This window comes from Pseudophryne corroboree, chromosome 8 (assembly GCF_028390025.1).
Source record: "Pseudophryne corroboree isolate aPseCor3 chromosome 8, aPseCor3.hap2, whole genome shotgun sequence".
NCBI classification, from domain to species: domain Eukaryota; kingdom Metazoa; phylum Chordata; class Amphibia; order Anura; family Myobatrachidae; genus Pseudophryne; species Pseudophryne corroboree.
Genome location: NC_086451.1, coordinates 236,429,373 through 236,452,573, shown reverse-complemented (window position 1 = coordinate 236,452,573; position 23,201 = coordinate 236,429,373). Strand labels below are relative to the sequence as shown.

The 23,201-nt window shown below is 49.4% G+C and overlaps 1 protein-coding gene across 3 annotated transcripts in view; it reads left to right on the top strand.

Moving 5' to 3' along the window:
* TEX11 (testis expressed 11) overlaps positions 1–23,201 on the top strand; it is a 1,490,225-nt gene that overhangs the window by 1,033,914 nt on the left and 433,110 nt on the right. For all 3 annotated transcript variants that reach the window (XM_063937124.1, XM_063937125.1, XM_063937123.1), the window contains exon 19: positions 7,817–7,902. In XM_063937124.1, coding sequence (XP_063793194.1) covers positions 7,817–7,902 — 86 coding nt within the window. The remainder of the gene's footprint in view (positions 1–7,816; positions 7,903–23,201) is intronic.

Here is a 23,201-nt window from a genome sequence, read left to right as displayed (position 1 = left end):
TGGTTTATTTGTATAAGGGAAAAAAGCCTGAGGTGACGTTTCCCCCCTCTCATGAGCTGAACGCTCTTTGTGAAAAAGCTTGGGAATCTCCTGACAAAAGGTGGCAGATTCCCAAGAGAATTCTAATGGCATATCCTTTCCCCTCTGACGACAGGGAAAAGTGGGAGTCATCTCCCAATGCGGACAAGGCTCTATCACGACTGTCCAAGAAGGTGGCGCTTCCGTTTCCTGACACTGCTGCCCTTAAGGACCCTGCGGATCGTAAGCAGGAAACGACCTTAAAATCCATTTATGTCACTACAGGTGCACTGCTCAGACCTGCCGTGGCATCGGCATGGGTGAGTAGTGCTATTGGTAAGTGGGCAGATAATTTGGCATCTGACATGGATACCCTGGATAGGGATAACATTCTTTTGACTCTCGGTTATATCAGGGACGCTGCAGCTTACCTAAAGGATGTGGCGAGGGATATTGGCCTCTTGGGATCAAGGGCCAATGCCATGGCAGTCTCGGCCAGGAGAGCGCTGTGGATTCATCAATGGAATGCTGATGCCGACTCTAAGAAAGCTATGGAAGCTCTCCCATATAAAGGTAGTGTCTTGTTTGGTGACGGCCTCGCTGACCTGGTGTCTACGGCTACAGCGGGTAAGTCATCCTTTCTTCCTTATGTTCCGGCACAACAGAAAAAGATGCCCCATTATCAGATGCAGTCCTTTCGGCCTAATAAATACAAAAAAGGAAGAGGGTCGTCCTTCCTTGCCTCTAAAGGTAGAGGAAGGGGAAAAAGGTCGCCTGCTGTGCCAGGCTCCCAGGACCAGAAGTCCTCCCCGGCTTCTGCCAAGTCCACAGCATGACACTGGGGCTCCTCTACGGGAGTCCGTACCAGTGGGGGCGCATCTCCGACTCTTCAGCCAGGTCTGGTTTCACTCGGGCCTGGATCCTTGGGTGTTAGACATAGTGTCCCAAGGGTACAAACTGGAGTTTCAGGAGGTGCCCCCCCCCCCCCACCGATTTTTGAAATCAGCATTGCCAGTTTCTATCCCAGAAAGGGAAGTAGTGAGTGCTGCGATACAAAAACTGTGTCAACAGCGTGTCATTGTCACGGTACCCCCGTCTCAACGGGGAGAAGGGTTTTATTCAAGCCTGTTTGTCGTACCAAAGCCGGATGGCTAGGTCAGACCGATCCTGAATCTAAAATCCCTCAATCTGTATTTGAAAACTTTCAAGTTCAAGATGAAATCTCTTCGAGCAGTGATCTCTAGTCTGGAAGGGGGGGATATTATGGCGTCAGTCGACATAAAAGATGCCTACTTACATGTCCTAATTTATCCTCCACATCAAGCTTTCCTGAGGTTTGCGGTTCAGGATTGTCATTACCAATTCCAGACGTTGCCGTTTGGTCTTTCCACAGCCCCGAGGGTCTTCACCAAAGTAATGGCGGAAATAATGGTACTCTTATGCAAGCAGGGTGTCACAATTATCCCGTACTTGGACGATCTCCTGATAAAGGCAAGATCAAAGGAGCAGTTGCTAAGAAACGTCGCACTCTCCCTGACAGTTCTGCAACAACATGGTTGGATTCTAAATTTGCCAAAGTCACAGTTGATTCCGACAACTTGGCTGTCCTTCTTGGACATGATCCTGGACACGGAACTGCAGAGAGTGTTTCTCCCAGCGGAAAAAGCTCTGGAAATCCAGACCATGGTCAAGGAAATTCCGAAACCGGCAAGAGTATCGATTCATCAATGCACTCGGGTGCTGGGGAAGATGGTTGCAGCTTACGAAGCCATTCCGTTTGGCAGGTTTCATGCCCGGGTATTTCAGTGGGACCTGTTGGACAAGTGGTCCGGGTCTCACCTGCACATGCACCGGAAAATAAGTCTATCTTGCAGGACCAGAATATCTCTCCTGTGGTGGCTTCAAAGTTCTCACCTCCTAGAGGGACGCAGGTTCGGGATCCAGGATTGGGTCCTGGTGACCACGGATGCAAGTCTCCGAGGCTGGGGAGCAGTCACACAAGGAAAAAATTTCCAGGGAAAATGGTCAAGCCAGGAAGCTTGTCTGCACATAAACGTTCTGGAGTTAAGAGCCATCTACAACGGCCTTCTGCAAGCGGAACACTTTCTTTGAGGTCTACCTGTCCTGATTCAGTCGGACAACGTAACAGCGATGGCGTACATAAACCGCCAGGGCGGAACAAAGAGCAGAGCGGCGATGGCGGAGGCCACAAAAGTTCTCCGCTTGGCGGAAAAGCATGTAAGCCCTCTGTCAGCGGTCTTCCTTCCGGGCGTGGACAACTGGGAAGCAGACTTCCTCAGCAGACACGATCTCCATCCAGGAGAGTGGGGTCTTCATCAAGAGGTTTCTGCAGAAGTGACAAGTCATTGGGGAATTCCTCAAATAGACATGATGGCGTCTCACCTCAACAAGAAGCTTCAGAGATATTGTTCCAGGTCGAGGGACCATCAAGCCAGTGCAGTGGACGCCCTGGTAACTCCGTGGGTGTTTCAGTCGGTATATGTGTTCCCTCCACTTCCACTCATAACAAAAGTGTTGAGGATCATAAGAAGAACAAGGGTTCAGGCTGTACCCATTGTTCCATATTGGCAACGGAGGGCCTGGTATCTGGATCTTCAGGAATTGCTCATAGAAGATCCCTGGCCTCTTCCTCTCAGAGAGGATCTGTTACTGCAGGGGCCGTGCGTCTTCCAGGACTTACCGCGGTTGCGTTTGACGGTGTGGAGGTTGAACGCCAAATCCTAGCTCAAAAGGGTATTCCCGGGGAAGTCATCCCCACTCTCCTTAAGGCTAGAAAGGAGGTCACGGCGAAGCATTATCACCATATTTGGAGAAAGTATGTGTCTTAGTGTGAAGCCAAGAAGGCTCCTACGGAGGAGTTTCAGCTGGGTCGTTTCCTCCTTTTTTGCAGGCAGGCGTGGATGCAGGCCTGAAATTAGGTTCCATTAAAGTGCAGATTTTGGCTTTATCTATTTTCTTTCAAAAATAATTGGCCGCCCTTCCAGAGGTTCAGACTTTCGTGAAGGGATTGCTGCACATCCATCCTCCGTTTGTGCCACCCGTGGCACCGTGGGATTTTGACGTGGTGTTGCAGGTTCTTATGTCTCACTGGTTTGAACCTTTGCGAAAGGTTGAGTTGAAATTTCTCACTTGGAAAGTGGTCATGCTTTTGACCTTGGCGTCCGCAAGACGGGTGTCGGAATTGGCGGCTTTGTCTCACAAGAGACCCTATTTGATTTTCCATGTGAACAGAGCGGAATTGAGAACTCGTCAACAATTTCTGCTGAAGGTGGTTTCTTCGTTTCACATAAACCAACCTATTGTGGTGCCTGTGGCTACGGATGCCTTGGCTGTGTCAAAATCTCTCGATGTAGTTAGAGTTTTGAAAATTTATGTCGCCAGAACGGCTCAAATTAGGAAATCAGAGGCTCTGTTTGTCCTATATGCTCCCAACAAAATTGGGGCTCCTGCTTCCAAGCAGACTATTGCACGCTGGATCTGTAATACGATTCGGCATGCTCATTCTACAGCTGGATTGCCGTTGCCGAAGTCAGTGAAAGCCCATTCTACCAGGAAGGTGGGCTCATCTTGGGCGGCTGCCCGAGGGGTCTCGGCTCTTCAACTTTGCAGAGCAGCTACGTGGTCAGGTTCAAACACTTTTGCTAAGTTCTACAAGTTTGATACCCTGGCTGATGAGGACCTCATGTTTGCTCAATCGGTGCTGCAGAGTCGTCCGCACTCTCCCGCCTGGTCTGGAGCTTTGGTATAGACCCCATGGTCCTTTTGGAGTCCCCAGCATCCTCTAGAACGTAAGAGAAAATAGGATTTTAATACCTACCGGTAAACCCTTTTCTCCTAGTCCGTAGAGGATGCTGGGCGCCCGTCCCAGTGCGGACTGTTTTTTGCAGTTGTATTGATAGTTATTGCTTCTGTTACACGAAGGTTGTGTATCGGTTATGTTCAGCTTGTTGCTGTTTTTAGTTCATGCTGTTAACTGGTATTGCTTAAAAGCCATGTTGTACGGTGTGTTGTGGTGTGAGCTGGTGTGTTTCTCACCCTTGGGTAACAAAAATCCTTTTCCTCGAAATGTCCGTCTCCCTGGGCACAGTTCCTATAACTGAGGTCTGGAGGAGGGGCATATAGGGAGGATCCAGTTCACACCCATTCAAAGTCTTATAGTGTGCCCATGTCTCCTGCGGATCCCGTCTATACCCCATGGTCCTTTTGGAGCCCCCAGCATCCTCTACGGACTAGGAGAAAAGGATTTACCGGTAGGTATTAAAATCCTATTTTCTCTTCCTTATATTCTATTACAGTATATTACTTTCCCCCTCCACTGATTACACCATGTTCCCTAATTTCCATATTACATCACTGAGTTACTGCATTTTAGATCAGTGCTCCCATCACTGAATGTAGCAGGTCCCATACCCCATTATTATTACACCCTCATTCACTGACTGTATTGTATATTAGTGACCCAGGCGGGGGCGCTTTAACAGAGGAGGAGGCCCGTGTTCGCCTCTGGGTGGGCCCCCTCCTCTGTATGGTGCAGTAGTCTCCGACAAAGTGCCGGAGTTCACTGCGCATGCGCAGGTCTCTGGAAACATGGCGCCCGCCCTCTGGACCCAGGGGACCGAGTACACCACACACTTTGCACCCATTATAGAAACGCCAATGGACCCAGGCAATATCTCCCCCTGACATACACACACACACACACACACACAGACACTAAAATTCTGTCTTTTGGGATCCCGGCGTTCAGGAGGCCGACACCAGAATCCTAACAACCGGTTAAATAACGCCAGATGGAATCCTGTCCACTGCCGGGTATTCCCAGTCAGTTGGCCACGCCCCCTTCCTGGCTCACTTAATTGAAAAGTTGGGAGGTATGCCTTTATACAGCCTCAGCATTACTGATGTGTTCCGGAGGTTAACTACAGCCCCCAACTGAAGCCCCTCTCTGGTGCATATATACTACGGCACCGCACTGGCTGCTCCAGGCTTCGCCCGGAAGTGCCGGCTAGCTGGAGTAGATGACTGCTTCCAGGTTAGCTTTGTTTTCCTGCAATAGAATGCAAATCCTGGAAACGCAGCGGCTTGAGATGCAGTGCAGCTCCAGTTACACAGGATATACTGAGCTATGGAGCAGTTCCAGTTATACAGGATGTGCTGGGAGACAAGCAGTTCAAGTCAAGCAGGATAACTCCAGACCAAACGCAGTTAGCAGGGATAACAGCAGAGTCCCAATATGCGCTAGGTGGACTTGAGTATAACCAAGTGCAGGTAGAGCACGAAGCGGACAAGGGTTTCTTTAAGGCACCAGGACAGATTCCAATAACTGCAGCAAGGAGCACAGTAACAAGCAGCCTCTAGGAGTAGTGACTTGTTGCACTGGCGAATCCCTTCTAGCTGGGTTGGCTTTATATGCACCACCATGCACCGATTGGTTCTGGTGCGGCTTGCGGGGCCAAGAAAACTGCATCTTGCAATGCATTTCTTGGCATTGCCACTACCGAACACCGGCCGCCCCTATCTCTCCACGTGAATGCCTCTGCCTGTCAAACAGGCAGAGACATTCGCATATGTGCACCGCGACCGCAGGACCCATTCCGCACATGTGCAGAACAGTCTAAGCGATCGGTAATGAATTAAGCCCAGCGACCCTTAATACATGAAAAAATAAGAAATGGAACGCTTTTAGTCAGCTAAAAAAAATACACATTTCAAACTGTCAAACATTAGGGACATAGAAGTTGTATACATGAGGTTAAATGCATACAATACAGGGGTTATTCCTGTACAGTAAGTTAGGGTGATCTTGGTGTGGAGTGGTTATGACTTGTTATTTGTAAAGTGACACATATATAATATATATGATTATTAATTATTATTATTATTCTTTATATAATATTATTATTCACATATATAGGCTGACATTAGCATAAGGAAGTAAGTAGGGTGCTGTGGTCGGCACATATGATTACATTTCATTGGGCACACATGCAATTATGCTTCAAAATCACTACTATTTTAAGGGAACACTGCATGAACATTAATATAAATGTTAGCTTCAATGTAAATATAGGTTGAAGATTCATCTTACAGAGCAGGAGCCTCATTTATGTGAGTGTCGTCTGTTAGTTAGACAGTTACTAGGTCGACAGCATAGGGTCGACTGTCAAAAGGTTAACAGGGTCAAAAGGTCAACAGGGTCGGAAGGTTGACATGAAAAAGGCTGACACAAAAGTCAACTTTTTTGTGTGTTTTAAAACATAATTTGTTTTTAAACATATTTCACCCACATTTGTTGAAATGCGTTCTGTTGTGGGCTTGCTTTGCTCACCACGCTTCAAGCTAAAGATAATAGTTTGTGTCAACATGTGTCGATCTTTTTCATGATGACCTTTTGACCTTGTCAACCTTTTGACACTGTCGACCTTTTTACTGTTGACCCTATGGTGTCGACCTATTGATTGTCTTCCTTTTAACTGTCTATCTATCAACCATGTAACTGTCTAGCTACCATCTATGTAGGAGAAGTTTGACCTGTGCACCCACAATATATACGCATGCAGTCCAGAGTAGCACGCTCCACTATTATATGATGACTCCCCTTCACCACCACCACCACCACCATCACCACCACTATAAGACATGACAGATTCAGGGTATCACAGACACTCCCTCCACCTGCAGTCATTACTGGTGAAGCAGGAAAGGTACGTAAAGTATAAAGTCCCTCAGGGCTTGCTTTTGTCAAGAGCGGTCGAATGGGGCGCCAAGTTTTTAAGGAACGCATCACAATTTTAAATGTGGAGCCGGCCCTCAGCCAATCAGAGCTCGCTGACCAGCAGCAGCGGCTCATGATTGGCTGCTAGACCATGAGCTTTGATTGTCACATGAACTGGCATCATATTTCAGATGCCCTCAGAGATGGGGGACCAGGCTTGCTGAGGGGCAGGACATGGAGGCCAGAAGCAGCAGAGCCAAGTGCCCAGCAGCAGCACAGCCCAGCCCAGCAGCGGTGGCGGTGAGCATTATTTGGGGGCAGTTGGTGTAAGCAGCACTACTGGGGGCATTATGTGTATCTTACACTACACTGGGTGCATTATGTGCAACTGGCACTACTGTGGGCATTATGTGTATTTGGCACTATACTGGGGGCATTATGTGTACCTAGCACTACTGGGGGCATTATGTGTATCTGGCACTATACTGCAGACATTATATGTACCTGGCATTACTGGGGGCATTATGTGTATCTGGCACTATAGTGGCAACATTATGTGTAAATGGCATTATACTGGGGACATTATGTGTATCTGGCACTATACTGGGGACATTATGTGTAACTGTCACTACTGTGGACATTATGTGTAACTACCACTACTGAGGCCATTATGTGTATCTGTCACTACTGTGGGCATTATGTGTAAGCGGCTATTACTGTGGTCTTTATGTGTAAGGAGCACTACTGTAAGCATTATGTGTAAGGCTGCTAATTGTGTGTGTGTAGAGGGGGGTGTTATAATATATATATTTATAGTTTGATAACATAATATAAAGTTGCAAGGTCATGCCCATTTTCCCAGGAAAGGGAGTAAGGGGAGCACTTAAAAAATTCTCGCTCAGGGTTCTAACAGGACTGGAGCCAGTCCTGGAATCCCTATATGTATGAAAGTAGAAGGTTACAACTAAACATAAAGATGTGTGGTCTTTATCCTCTAATGCTTCAGTGAAGACAATCAGTATTACAAAGAACATAAGAAATGTCTTGTTTGTGTGTATATAGAACAATCAGAAGAAAGTGGCTATAAAGGCCCTGGAGTACATGGCTGAAATCTCATCAGACACAGAACAGATCTTCTTTTCACTCAGGTAATCTGTGTAAGGAATACCTCCATCTGGCACCACATTTTAATTAGGAATACACTAGAAATATCATGGCATAAGGCCTTATTTAAATCAAAAAGTATTTTCACAGTGTTGGTATTTTTTTCTATGCATCACTAAAGATCCCAATGACCCTGTCTGCCTGGGCTTTCTGATGCCTGTAGTTCTATAAGTACCAGATTACCTAACCAGTTTATGGCTGTTAGGGTTTGCTGGGACTAGCAGTGCCACATGCAGAATTCTGAATTACAGAATTTAAATGTGTTACTGTTACCCCCTACACCCATCTAGCATGAGAAGGTGCTTTGTTCCCCCGTGCCAAGGCTGTGACCCACTATGCATGCCAGAGGGACCTTATCCTGTGTGTTTCCCTGGTATAGGGTCACCAGCCCAGCCTGTCACAGCCTAGTGCTGTTTGTGACTTTTTCAAGAGGGAGGTGGGTGTCTCCATACTGTTCTTTCTCTCAAAGTCTCCCAAAATTGCTACAACCAGCTCAGGTTATGATTGCTAGTGTAACAGACTAATGTAGGTGGAGTATTGTTGTAAGTGCAGGTGTCGGTGGACGTACCTGGATTTTTCGTCCGGGATCACCTCTTGAACTGGATCTCGTTGCTGGAACCCTAGGCAGAGGGTCGAGGAACCCCAACCCCAGAGGACCCAATACAATAGCACCACACATTAGGACGGTGACATAAAGATTTATTATTCGGGAACAAAGAGGAGTGATCACCACTGTAATTTTGACTTTCAATTAGATAATAACACAGTATTTGCCTTTATGGTACAATAGAAGAATTTCAGCATACAGTTGTCTGAGGCAATAAGCATTATCTAAAAGGTATTAACCATGAGTTACTGTAGGTAGCAGTATAACGCCACTGGCACTCAAAGTCAATTTTAGCTAAGCACTATTTCAGTCAAATGTAACCTCCTAAGCAGTTTCCAGTCAAAGCAGTAAGGTTATAAGCACAGCTGGCAGTTGCAGGTTATGTTAGTACCTGAGGCTCTGAATAGCTAGAGTGTGTTCACAATACAGTTCAGCGTCACATGAAAGGTGCAGATAGATTAGAGGCAAGGTATAATAAAGCTGGCTGATACAAGCTGTGGAGTGTTTGAAATACACAAGGGGTCCGCTCTTTACTGTCACACTGTTCACTGAAGCAGTTTAGAGTTTCTTTTGCTACCTGGCGCCTGCCTTTACTGAAGTAAATTATATCCAAAAAGGGTCATGCTGGTCATTAAGTGGACTCCTCTGTTGAAAGGTACAATATTTGTTCCTGTCTGATAACCTTACTAGCTGTGGCAGAAACATAAAGGGGAAATAGTCTCTTTCCCTCTCTCTCTTATCTCACTTTCTTATCTGACCCCTACTCAGCAGTGTATGCGGAGCTGGGTAGTTCTGACTCGTTAGCTGAGGGTATTAATTGGAGTTTCTGTGCGTCAGAAATAAGTACCTGTTATCAGCGGCCTTACCCGCTGTCACTTGAGACCCCTACCGGTTGCCCCTGTCAGGGCTGGCCAGACTGGCTTCACTGCAGCGGCTGGCGGCTCTCACGGTTCTCTCCCTTGCTGCGCATCTCTGTCCCTGTCAGCGGTCTCTCATCGACGGACAAACTGGCGATGGCAGTCGGGTCCCAGCTCTGATTACGGCTGCGGCTAGCGGCTGTCAAAGCTTCCTCCGTTTGGTGCTCGGCTCTCAGCGGGTCTCTGTTCCACCGGGCGCGCTCCCACAGCGGTCTCCTCAGCAGTGGCTCTGCTCTACACAGCGCGTCACTTCACAACGGCTCCTGGCATGAACTCCGCCTCCTCAGCTCTCTCTTTCTGCCACCACCAATGAAAACGCTGTCAGCCTTCCTGCTCTCTCCTTCAGTACTGGGCAGCCCAAAGGTCCTAGCGACTGTCTGCTCACCGGTCCTGCTAGCGTCTAACAGGCAACAGCAGAAGGGAGTGTTAACTCCTTCAGCATTAACAGGATGGGTAGTAATTGAAGCATAGCAATGGGAAAATTAGGAGACCCTACTCATGTCTTATCCAGTCCGACAGTTGCCAGCAATGCATACCCTTTGTAGTACAAATTAAGGGGGTCCAGTTCAGAGTGTCACACTAGTGCTAAGCAGGCCCGCCATCAAGGTGGCTCTGACTGAGATGGGGCCCGGGTGGCAGCAGTGGGGATTGACCAGGGCCATGCCAGATGCCTGCGCACCAGCAGGGCAAGCAGCCACGGAGGGACAGAGACGTGGTGGTATTCCTACTATAGAGCCAGTCGGAGCTCACGGACTGGCAGCCAATCAGGAGCTGCCACTCTGAAGCTTCTGATTGGCCGCCAGTCCGCGAGCTCCGATTGGCTCGCGGATGTCTCTATAGTAAGAATACCACCGCAGCTATGTCCCTTTGTGGCTGCCTGACACTACGCAGGCAACCGGCACCGGCGATAGCAATGCATGGTCTGTCGCCGGCACCCCTGCACATGGAGCGATGTTCAGCTAATTTCTAAGCAGTCTAGTCAGATTGCTTAGAAATTAGCTGAACATCACTCCGTGTGTACCCCCCTTAAGGGTGTTCAAACTCCAGTTACTCTGGTAGAAAAGCTGTAACTGTAACCTCTCAATAAAACTGGGAATATTTCTTGCTAAAAGTCCTTGTTATTTTGCTTACTTAAATGAATGCTTTAATTTTATACTGTCCTGGTCGCTGACTATCCTCTGAACAAGTAATATACAGGGGGTTAACGTAGCACTTTAGAGGCTGACAGAAATATCTTTATATTCCTGACTGTGATGATGCAGATTGTGTTTCTTTTTGGAGCACAAGATGTTGCAGGCTTTTAACTTTAAATTATTCCTTTAAGGGTGAGAGGCCTACTATCTGGTGATCCCTGGCCCCCAGCGAGATTCCCCAATAACTTGAGACCACAACGATCTAGGGCAAACTTGGTCACAGCTTTATTGAAAACACACCAATACAGAATAAATCGCAGGTCAAGGAAAGAATGAGTGAGTAAGGCTCCTATAACCATGTTCGTAAAAATGGGTGGAGGCGTGCCCGGCCCAACCACGTGGGCGCGCCACATCCCGCCCCCCCCGTATACCTATAGGTGGAGGCGTGCTCGGGCCAACCTTGTGGGCACGCCGCATCCCGCCCCACCGCCTATCAGTGTATGTGGGTGCGTTCGCCCCAACCTAGTAGGCACGCAACATCCGCCCCACCTGGGGACCCTGACCCCATGTGCATACCACCTTGAACTGGCACGCAGCCCGTGCTACCTAACCGTCCCAAGTCGGAGCCAGGCGTGCGGCCTGGTGAATATGACTGGCCGTCTGCCATCCCCATTCGTAACATTCCATACCATGCCTTGCTCACCACTTTCCCCACGCCGCTCCCAAAGACTGTGACAATTTTTTGATCACCGCCCCGATCGTAACCACATAACATTCCAGTTATTAACGCGTTACCAAATAACAGCTCTTGCATATACCTCTTATTTAATGGGGTTTTGTTTTTTTCTGAAACGTGACCTCAACAACAAAATTTTAAACACACATCAAAATAAATTACCCTTCACCTGCTTACACCGCAATATGGTTCTACGCACAAAAAAGGCTTGGTATAGCCTCCCACTGAGCTGGGTGGGTGGGCAACCTTTCCGGTAAGAAGTGACTCCTCTCCCTCCTGCTGCTCCTTAAGAACGGTGCGCCAGCACTGCTCCCCTGCCCGAGATCGCGCTGCCCCACTGGCCCGCTGGCTACCCTAGGTGCCAAAACGGGGACGGGCTCACTTGCCCGCCCCCACTGCCTTTCCTGCCGCCAGCCACGCGCTCATCCCCCATTTTGGTGTCCTTTGCCCCTATAAGGGTGAGAGGCCGACTATCTGGTGACCCCTGGCCTCCAGCGAGATTCCCCAATAACTTGAGACCACAACGATCTTGGTCACAGCTTTATTGAAAACACACCAATACAGAATAAATCGCAGGGCAAGGAAAGAATGAGTGAGCAAGGCTCCTATAACCATGTTCGTAAAAATGGGTGGAGGCGTGCCTGGCCCAACCGCGTGGGCGCGCCACATGCCGCCCCCCCCGTATACCTGTGGGAGGAGGCGTGCTCGGCCCAACCTTGTGGGCACGCCGCATCCCGCCCCCCCACCTACCAGTGTATGTGGGTGCGTTCGGACCAACCTAGTAGGCACACAACATCCTCCCTACCTGGGGACCCCGACCCATGTGCATACCACCTTGAACTGGCACGCAGCCCGTGTGACCCAACCTTCCCAAGTCGGAGCCAGGCGTGCGGCCTGGTGAATATGACGTAACATTCCATACAATGCCTTGCTCACCACTTTCCCCACGCCACACGAGGCCCCCACCAGGTGCCGACGCCCCACCCTGCGACCCACCCTCTATATTCACACTCGCTCCAACGCCTCCTGCAGAGCATTGTTAAACAAGTCCAAACCCACGTCGGACAGGTGCACTCCGTCTACTCGGTATAAGCCATGGCACCTTGATGAGATATCTAAGTGTCCAATGACGCCACCCCCTACTGCGGGGACTATCTTCCTCATGGCCGCATTCACCCTCTTCCTGGCCCTTTCCACTCCTGCCCTTGCCCCGCGCCAAGCCAACCTAGGGATATGCTGGACCACAGAATGTGCACCTGGCTCCACCTTTCCCTTAGCCATTCCAAATCCTCCCTCATCCACCTGATTTTGTCCAGCAACTTCACCTTACCTGGGTCGTTCCCTCCCAAATGCAGCACCACTACCTCTGGGGGCTGGCCCGCCGTTGCCTCCGCCCTGAGCACCGCTTTTCTCAGCTGCGACCACCCCATGCCTCTGACTCCAAACCATCTCACTGCCCAATTTACTTGCGGCAAGCCCAGGCCACGCCTGTAAGGCCTGGCGGCGGCCCGCTCTCCTGCCCAGTGGATGAACGAATGACCCATAATCCATACTTGCTTAACACCTGCGCTGCCTAAAAAAGAAAAATGGAGAAAAGGACGGGTGGGTGTGAATGACAATGCACCAACCTATTCGCAGCCCGAGCCTTTAGGGACCACGGACCTAACGTACCTCTTGTAACAGCTTGACTTCCACCTCCCCAGTTTCTTAATATCCTCCACCCCCCCACCCCCCCCCCCCCCCCGTGGCTGCTGATGTGGCTGCGCCTATTCTGAAGGAATGCGTGCATATTTACTCGCGTCCCAGCCAAGTGCCACCACACACCTTTTAGAAACTGCGCTGAACTGATATTTTGTTACGCTGCAGTACCTTTTTTTTTTCTTCGGAAAAAGCTGCAGGTACTGCAGCGAAACGCGTCAGGTGTTACTCCAGACCACCCACCATCCATTTGTATGCTGCCTGTGTCATATCCGGACCTTTATTGGACCCTTACAATTGTATGCAGACGCATTTTGATGCACATCATCACCAACTGGCTCCACTACACATCCGCTCAGCTTTGAGACTACCGCACATCTGGTGAGGATTTGGGTCCCCAGCAACTTGCACCCATCTAAAAGGGACTTTTCTCCGGGACTTCTTCCTCCAGCAGCTTTCATACAGTGGTAATGTTAACAAACGACTGTGCCATCAGTCTTCCAGTTATTCATCTGCACATTTACCATCTTTAAGTCCAACAAAAATAAGGAACGGACACTTATTACAAACAGCATTTGTGGTGGTTCTGGTTGTTTTAAACATTTTATTAGTGTTAACCAGTATGTTATATGTATTGTTAGACATTTTATTTGATTAAATTGAATGTTTTTTACCTTCAATCCATTCATCTCCGCAAGCTCTCTTAAGATATTCCACACACATAGTAACTGTATTAATCCCCTATTGAAGCGCTGCTATCCCCCTTTTTTTCTTTGTTGTTCCCAGTACTGTATGTACCTGTTAGCCAACGTCTGCCCCCATATGACTACAGCCACCACGATTGGGAACAGCTCAAGGGCTGCTAAGTTCCTTGTCAGGCCCTTGCTTCACCACCTCTCTGGCCATGTCTCTGCGCACCATTCACCTTGCAAGTAAGAGCCAAAGCCTACCGCCCCCGCTGTGTCTGTGTAGAGCTGCAGCTCATGGTTCGGCAACGCCTTGCTGGGCCACAGCCGCACCCCGTTGAACTCCTACAAAAATCCCTCTCACATCTGCAAATCCTCCTACAACTCCCTGCCCAGCCTGATGTAGTGGTGCCTCCTCTTTACCCCTGCCGTGGCCCTCTCCAAGTGCCGCTTGAAAATCCGGCCCATGGGGATGACTCAGCAAGCAAAGTTAAGGGAACCGAGCAATGACTGCAACTGCGCCAGTGTAACTTTCCTAGCCCCTGTGCATGCCCTGATATCCCGGCCCAGCTTCTCCACCTTATCGACGGGCAGCCTGCACTCCATCTTGAGAGAGTCAATCTCTATGCTCAGGTAAGCAATTACCTCGGCCGGGGCCCTCGGTTTTTCCTTTGCTACAGGGACTCCGAATTCCTCTAACATGACTTCCAGCTCTCCCAGCAGTTGACCGCACTGGTCAGACTGGGCTGGCCCCACTAGCAAAAAATCGTCTAAATAATGCGCCACCGCCTTCGCCCCAGTGCGCACCTCTAGGCACCACTGCAAAAAGGAGCTGAAGGTCTCGAACAGGGCGCATGATATAGCACAACCCATAGGCAGGCATTTATCAATGAAGAATGCCCCCTCGAACTGAAAACCCATTAGCTTAATAATATCGGGATGCAAGGGCAGCAGCCTAAATGCCGACTCGATGTCCAGCTTTGCCATCAGGGCCCCTTGTCCCTGCTTCCTGACAATCTCTAAAGCCTGGTCAAACGACTGATATTGCACGGAGCATTGCTGCTCGTCTAGGGCATCATTCACTGACGCCCCTTCCCAGGTGCTGAATGAGCCTGAACTTCCCGGGCACTTTCTTGGGTACTAAACCTAGCGGTGAGATAACCAAATCCGGTATAGGGGGGGCCCCAAACGGGCCCGCCATCCTGCCCAGCTCCAATTACTTAGAAATCTTTTCCCTTGCCTCCGCTGGCATCGCATCAATTGAATTCAAATTCCTATTGCACGCTGCTGGGGGCACCTCTTTTTTTACCGGAATCCTAAACCCGTCCCTAAATCCCTCATATAACAGCTGCACTTCCGGCCGTTTGGGATACCTGGCTAGCCATTCCTGTATCCCCGCCAGTCTCACCGGGCTAGGTGCTTTTTCCAGGGACGAGCACTCCAGTAGCTTTCTGTGCCTGGCTTCCCTTTTTTTTAAAGCAATCCTTGGCTGGGTGGCTTCCGCCACAAATAGTGCATGCGTGCTTGAACTTGCATATCGCTCGTGTGCACTGTGCATCATTAAATGCGAAGCACCTGAGCTTGTCCTGCTTGTGCGTACTAGGCCTCCCTGCACCTCCCTTAGCCTCTGGGCCGCCCTTGTCTTTGTCAAGGACGGTCGCCTGCGCTTTGAACCACACGTCAACGTCCCTGGTGCCAAATTTAATGTTTTTTTTACCCTGAGATTTGCCTCTAAAGGCTTCATCATACACCCGCCACAAGGATCCCGCGTACTCCCTGTACACTGAGTGTATAAAATGTATGTACTTCATCATGCTGACTGCCGTGCTCGGATAAGCCTCTATGTAGCACCCGGCATAAGCAAACATGCCACTTAGCCAATTATCAAATGTCTTATAAGCTTCTACTAGCGCTGGGCCCTTTGTGGCCCACTTCTCCTTGTCTCTCAGACCCGCCGCTGTAAGCGTGCAGATGTCCACCAGCGCCCCTTTTTCTATCTCCTTTCTGATCTGCTTCGGCAGTTGCTCCGCCAGTTCCCCTAGCTCATAATCCCAAGAGCTGCCCTGCGGCAAAAATCCGCTGTCCTTTTTTTCTGTTATCTGTCCCAACTGACTACTTAACGTATCTACGCCAGGGGCCCTAGCTTTCTTTTGCTTGCTAATTGCCCTTGCTGCGCGCAGCTGCTCCTTAAACGCCTTACATGCTACCTCATCCTCAGAGTCCAATGAGCTCAGCGCGTCCTTGCTAGCCGCACACGCCACCTGTGCCCCTGTATTCCCAGACACCTCACTCCGCAAGCTATCAGTATTGCTCAATTGTACATCATAAATATTAACGTTATTGCTATTATTGGTCTCACCATTCCCGAGCTCCTGGCCTGTGCTGGACGAGGCTCCCAGTGCCGAAGTGATGGACCTCCCTGCGCTGGATGGCGCGACAGGTGCTCCCGGAAAAGTTCCCGCTGTGCTGGTCCTGGCGACAGCTGCTTCCGGCCTTGTCCCCGCTGTGCTCGTCGTTGTGACAGACGCATTCGTAGCAGCCTTCGGTACGATGTAAGGGGTCGCTGCCGCATGCTTTTGGATACTGTATCAGGTCCTTGGAGTCTGCTGCAGAGCCGAAAAAACCCTCACGCTCTTGTCGTGGGCTGCAGCTCTATGAGTCTGTCCTCCCCATCCTGAAGAAACTGCGAGCCACTCCTGGGTACGATGTCCCTGCTGTGTGTTGGAGGGCAAATCACGCTGGGCATCCCCGTATTGATTGCGGCTGCTCCCTGTAGGCGACGCCAGTTGGTATCCTCTCCTTGGGGGGGACCTGAACAGTGGCGAGCGGGCCATGCAGGTATGCAAAAGTTCTGCGATGTGCTCTCAGCTATTTGCATGATCGCCCTATCCTGCCGCTGTGGTGTGCAGCTGGGCTCGTGGTGCTGGCTACTGAAGGGTTGCGTAGCCAACCCCATTGACTCCTCTCTCTCCTGCTGCTCCTTAGGAACGCTACACCAGCGCTGCCCCACTGGCCCGCTGGCTACCCTAGGTGCCAAAACGGGGATGGGCTTACTTCCCCCCCCCCCCCCCCCTGCCTTTCCCGCCGCCAGCCACGAGCCCCCCTGCGGCTCTCCTCCTTAGCCGGCTCCGGGCGCCATTTTGGTGTCCTTTGCCCCTATTATGTAGTCTAACCTTAAATGGCGGCTCTGCACTGAGGTCATCTGTTTGAGCTGCTGCAGCAATCCTCTATACTGCAGTCAATGTGTACAGTTCAGGGCTACAAAGGAAAGGACACTAATCCTGAGTAGGTTTATTACTTGTAACACTTTCTTGGTCTACATCAATATATACAGTCTTGCCACTGTGGTGTAGTGTAAGGGGTTTGGTTTATACCTCTCCTGTTGACTCGGTATGAATTCTGTCTGTCCTGTCAGCAGCTGTCCTGCGTTTTGCCTTATTTGGAGGTCCTGGGTAGAGTGGGTCTGCCTCCCAGTCCACCTCAGTCAGTCACCACTTGCCAGGGATGTAGGGGCTGCTTTGCTTGCTGCTGTCACTCTCAGCCTTGCACTGTGGCCAGTAACTGTGCCAACCACCTGAGGTAAGTAAATACATATAAATAGAAACATATTTATTCATAATGTGTCCACATGAACTTCAATATATATTTATATATGCATCACTCCTGCAGGGGGTACATTTATCTTAATGGGGTGTCACATGTATGTGTGTGTTTGTATGTGTGTGCGCATGTATGTTAGGGTTGCCACCTCATCCCTTTAATTCTGGACAAATTTTATTTACACAGGTTCTGTGGCTGGCTAACTTCAAGACTCCATTTCACCTAGTTTTAATCAGCTACAGAACCTGTGTAATTAATATGTGTCCAGAATTAAAGGGATGAGGTGGTATCCCTAATGTATGTACTGTGTGTGTGTGTGTGTGTGTGTGTGTGTGTGTGTGTGTATGCACGGCCCGGGGTAGTTTTGCCAGCAGTCGTAGGTGGGGGGCCCCCACAATCTACATAGCTCTGGGCCCCTACCACCCTTAATTTGGCCCTGATCACTGTGTCTGATATATCAAAATATATCAGAATATACAGGTGATTTACAAAGTACAGCTACAGCTATAGACAGTGCACCCAGGGCTGTTGACAGCCCTGCCGGGCCCAGGTACTCGGAGAGGCATGGCCAAGTTGGGCAGGTATGGCCAGGCCCCCTCCTTATATTATAAGCAGATCGAAACTATACTATGCGGGTGGGCGCACCAGACAGGAGGGTGCGGATGGTCAGGGCAGGCTTGTCAGATGTGCAGTTTCGAGGGGACGTCCCATTTCCCCCCTCACATCACGCAGAGAGATAATACTAACTGCTGCTGAGCTGCCTATCTCCCCAGTTCAGTACACAACAGCAGTCTCTATCACTTGCTGTTGCAATTTGGAGGGGACAAACAAGGGTCCCCGCTAGGACCCTCCAACAGACCCAGGCACGGGTAAAGAGAACCAGCACCCCCCCCCCCCCCCTCCTTGCAGCCCCCCACAACCCCTAAATCTACTTAACTGCCTATTACAACAAATTCAATATTTAAGGGTTTATGTATCAATCAGAGAAAAGAGTGACGAAGTGGACTAGTAAAGAAGTTGCTCATAGTAACCTATCAGCATCAACATATAACTTCATAGAGTGTACTTTATAAATGCTTCCTCAGAGCTGATTGGTGCAGTGGCAGATACATGATTTCTAGAGGGGTGTTTCCAAATGCAGTCCACAATCTCCCACTCTGTGGAACATTGGAGCAAGTGTGGGAGTCTGGGGGAGCGGCAGAACAACCTAGTAACGACATTAATGTAAACATTGGTCTATATATAAACTGGATAGTGTATGGAATACAGTATTAATTTTTAACTATAGATGGTCTATAGTATAGACTGTATCAAACATTTAAATAATATAAATAAGTGGCCAGGAAAAGGTTAAGTATACTATAATAAATAAATAAATACACATACAGAATAGAACCAGTTCTGCACTTTCTAAGCACACATTTTTCCACCTCATGATAACTTAGTAGAAGAAGCTGCTACCACTTATGGGCATGTGTAGCAGCCCTGCTCTGTCCATCAAACTGCATGATGTGGCGACAGCTTAGTTATCATATTATATACTATTGTTATTGTTGTCATAAATTGAGACACTTGCCAAGAGGAGGGGGGGTTCAGGCAACCAGAATCCCCCCATCCCCCCCGTGTTTGCCTATGTGGTTGCTATAGGCAACTACTCAACTGATCCACTTTGCCACTGTTTTCAGTGCTTGACACATCAACCCCTTTTCTCTTACGTCCTAGAGGATGCTGGGGCCAACATTAGTACCATGGGGTATAGACGGGTCCACCAGGAGCCATTGGCACTTTAAGAGTTTGAGAGTGTGGGCTGGCTCCTCCCTCGATGCCCCTCCTTCCAGACTCAGTTTAGAAAATGTGCCCGGAGGAGCCAGTCACAGCTAGGGCAGCTCTCCAGAGTTTCTCTAGTAAAGTTATTTTTTAGAGTTTATTATTTCTCTATCGTCCTAGTGGATGCTGGGGTTCCTGAAAGGACCATGGGGAATAGCGGCTCCGCAGGAGACAGGGCACAAAAAGTAAAGCTTTAGGATCAGGTGGTGTGCACTGGCTCCTCCCCCTATGACCCTCCTCCAAGCCTCAGTTAGATTTTTGTGCCCGGCCGAGAAGGGTGCAATCTAGGTGGCTCTCCTAAAGAGCTGCTTAGAAAAGTTTAGCTTAGGTTTTTTATTTTACAGTGAGTCCTGCTGGCAACAGGATCACTGCAACGAGGGACTTAGGGGAGAAGAAGTGAACTCACCTGCGTGCAGGATGGATTGGCTTCTTGGCTACTGGACATTAGCTCCAGAGGGACGATCACAGGTACAGCCTGGATGGTCACCGGAGCCTCGCCGCCGGCCCCCTTGCAGATGCTGAAACGAGAAGAGGTCCAGAATCGGCGGCAGAAGACTCCTCAGTCTTCTTAAGGTAGCGCACAGCACTGCAGCTGTGCGCCATTTTCCTCTCAGCACACTTCACACGGCAGTCACTGAGGGTGCAGGGCGCTGGAAGGGGGGCGCCCTGGGAGGCAAATGAAAACCTTTTTTGGCTAAAAATACCTCACATATAGCCTCCGGGGGCTATATGGAGATATTTAACCCCTGCCAGAATCCGTTAAGAGCGGGAGACGAGGCCGCCGAAAAAGGGGCGGGGCCTATCTCCTCAGCACACAGCGCCATTTTCCCTCACAGAAAGGCTGGAGGGAAGGCTCCCAGGCTCTCCCCTGCACTGCACTACAGAAACAGGGTTAAAACAGAGAGGGGGGGCACTAATTTGGCGTTAGAAATATATAAAAAAGATGCTATAAGGGAAAACACTTATATAAGGTTGTCCCTATATAATTATAGCGTTTTTGGTGTGTGCTGGCAAACTCTCCCTCTGTCTCTCCAAAGGGCTAGTAGGTCCTGTCCTCTATCAGAGCATTCCCTGTGTGTGTGCTGTGTGTCGGTACGTGTGTGTCGACATGTATGAGGACGATGTTGGTGAGGAGGCGGAGCAATTGCCTGTAATGGTGATGTCACTCTTTAGGGAGTCGACACCGGAATGGATGGCTTATTTAGGGAATTACGTGATAATGTCAACACGCGCCAAGGTCGGTTGACGACATGAGACGGCCGACAAACAATTAGTACCGGTCCAGACGTCTCAAAAACACCGTCAGGGGTTTTAAAACGCCCGTTTACTTTAGTCGGTCGGCACAGACACAGACAGGGACACTGAATCCAGTGTCGACGGTGAATAAACAAACGTATTCCTTATTAGGGCCACACGTTAAGGGCAATGAAGGAGGTGTTACATATTTCTGATACTACAAGTACCACAAAAGAGGGTATTATGTGGGATGTGAAAAAACTACCGTAGTTTTTCCTGAATCAGATAAATTAAATGAAGTGTGTGATGATGCGTGGGTTCCCCCCGATAGAAAATATGGGCGGTATACCCTTTCCCGCCAGAAGTTAGGGCGCGTTGGGAAACACCCCTTAGGGTGGATAAGGCGCTCACACGCTTATCAGAACAAGTGGCGGTACCGTCTATAGATAGGGCCGTCCTCAAGGAGCCAGCTGACAGGAGGCTGGAAAAATATCATAAAAAGTATATACACACATACTGGTGTTATACTGCGACCAGCGATCGCCTCAGCCTGGATGTGCAGAGCTGGGGTGGCTTGGTCGGATTCCCTGACTAAAAATATTGATACCCTTGACAGGGACAGTATTTTATTGACTATAGAGCATTTAAAGGATGTATTTCTATATATGCGAGATGCACAGAGGGATATTTGCACTCTGGCATCAAGAGTAAGTGCGATGTCCATATCTGCCAGAAGATGTTTATGGACACGACAGTGGTCAGGTGATGCAGATTCCAAACGGCACAAAGGTGTATTGCCGTATAAAGGAAGAGGAGTTATTTGGGGTCGGTCCACCGGACCTGGTGGCCACGGCAACTGCTGGAAAATCCACCGTTTTTACCCTAAGTCACATCTCTGCAGAAAAAGACACCGTCTTTTCAGCTTCAGTCCTTTCGTCCCTATAAGAGTCATATCTGCCCAGGGATAGAGGAAAGGGAAGAAGACTGCAGCAGGCAGCCCATTCCCAGGAACAGAAGCGTTCCAACCCTTCTGACAAGCTCTCAGCATGACGCTGAGACCGTACAGGACCCCTGGATCCTACAAGTAGTATCCCAGGGGTACAGTTTGGAATGTCGAGACGTTTCCCCTGCGCAGGCTCCTGAAGGCTGCTTTACCAAGGTCTCCCTCCGACAAGGAGGCAGTATGGGAAAAAATTCACGAGCTGTATTCCCAGCAGGTGATAATTAAATTACCCCTCCTACAACAAGAAAAGGGGTATTATTCCACACTATATTGTGGTACTGAAGCCAGAAGGCTAGGTGAGACCTATTCTAAATCTAAAAAAATTTGAACACTTACAAAGGTTCAAATCAAGATGGAGTCACTCAGAGCAGTGATAACGAACCGGGAAGAAGGGGACTATCTGGTGTCCCGAGACATCAGGGATGCTTACCTCCATGTCCCAAATTTGCCCTTATCACTAAGGGTACCTCAGGTTCGTGGTACAGAACTGTCACTATCAGTTGCAGACGCTGCCGTTTGGATTGTCTACGGCACCCCGGGTCTTTACCAAGGTAATGGCCGAAATGATGGTTCTTCTTCGAAGAAAAGGCGTCTTAATTATCCCTTACTTGGACGATCTCCTGATAAGGGCAAAGTCCAGGGAACAGTTGGAGGTCGGAGTAGCACTATCTCGGATACTGTTACAACAGCAGGGGTGGATTCTAAAGATTCCAAAATCGCAGCTGATCCCGACAACAAGTCTCCTGTGCTTAGGGATGATTCTGGACACAGTCCAGAAAAAGGTGTTTCTCCCGGAAGAGAAAGCCAGGGAGTTATCCGAGCTAGTCAGGAACCTCCTAAAATCAGTGCATCATTGCACAAGGGCCATGGTAAAAAAAATGGTGACTTCCTTCGAAGCAATTCCAGTCGGCAGATTTCATGCAAGAACTTTTCAGTGGGATCTGCTGGACAAATGGTCCGGATCGCATCTTCAGATGCATCAGCGGATAACCCTATATCCAAGGACAAGGGTGTCTCTCCTGTGGTGGTTACAGAGTGCTCATCTTCTAGAGGGCCGCAGATTCGGCGTTCAGTTTTGGATGTTGGTGACCACGGAGGCCAGCCCGAGAGGCTGGGGAGCAGTCACACAAGGAAAAAATTTCCAGGGAGTGTGATCAAGTCTGGAGTTTTTTCTCCACATAAATATAGCTAAGGGTAAATTTATAATGCTCTAAGCTTAGCAAGACCTCTGCTTCAAGGTCAGCCGGTATTGATCCAGTGGGATAAAACATCACGGCAGTCGCCCACGTAAATAGACAGGGCGGCACAAGAAGCAGGAGGGCAGTGGCAAAAACTGCAAGGACTTTTCGCTGGGCGGAAAATCATGTGATAGCACTGTCAGCAGTGTTTCATTCCGGGAATGGAAACTGGGAAGCAGACTTCCTCAGTAGGCACGACCTCCACCCGGCAGAGTGGGAACTTCATGGGGAAGTTTTCCACATAATTGTAAACCGTTGGGAATTACCAAAGGTGGACATGATGGCGTCCCGTCTGAACAAAAAACGGGACAGGTATTGCGCCAGGTTAAGAGACCCTCAGGCAATAGCTGTGGACGTTCTGGTAACACCGTGGGTGTACCAGTCGGTGTATGTGTTCCATCCTCTGCTTTTCATACCTAAGGTACTGAGAATTATAAGACGCAGAGGAGTAAGAACTATACTCATGCCTCCGGATTGGCCAAGAAGGACTTGGTACCCGGAACTTCAAGAGATGCTCACAGAGGACTTATGGCCTCTGCCGCTAAGAAGGGACTTGTTTCAGCAAGTACCATGTCTGTTCCAAGACTTACCGCAGCTGCGTT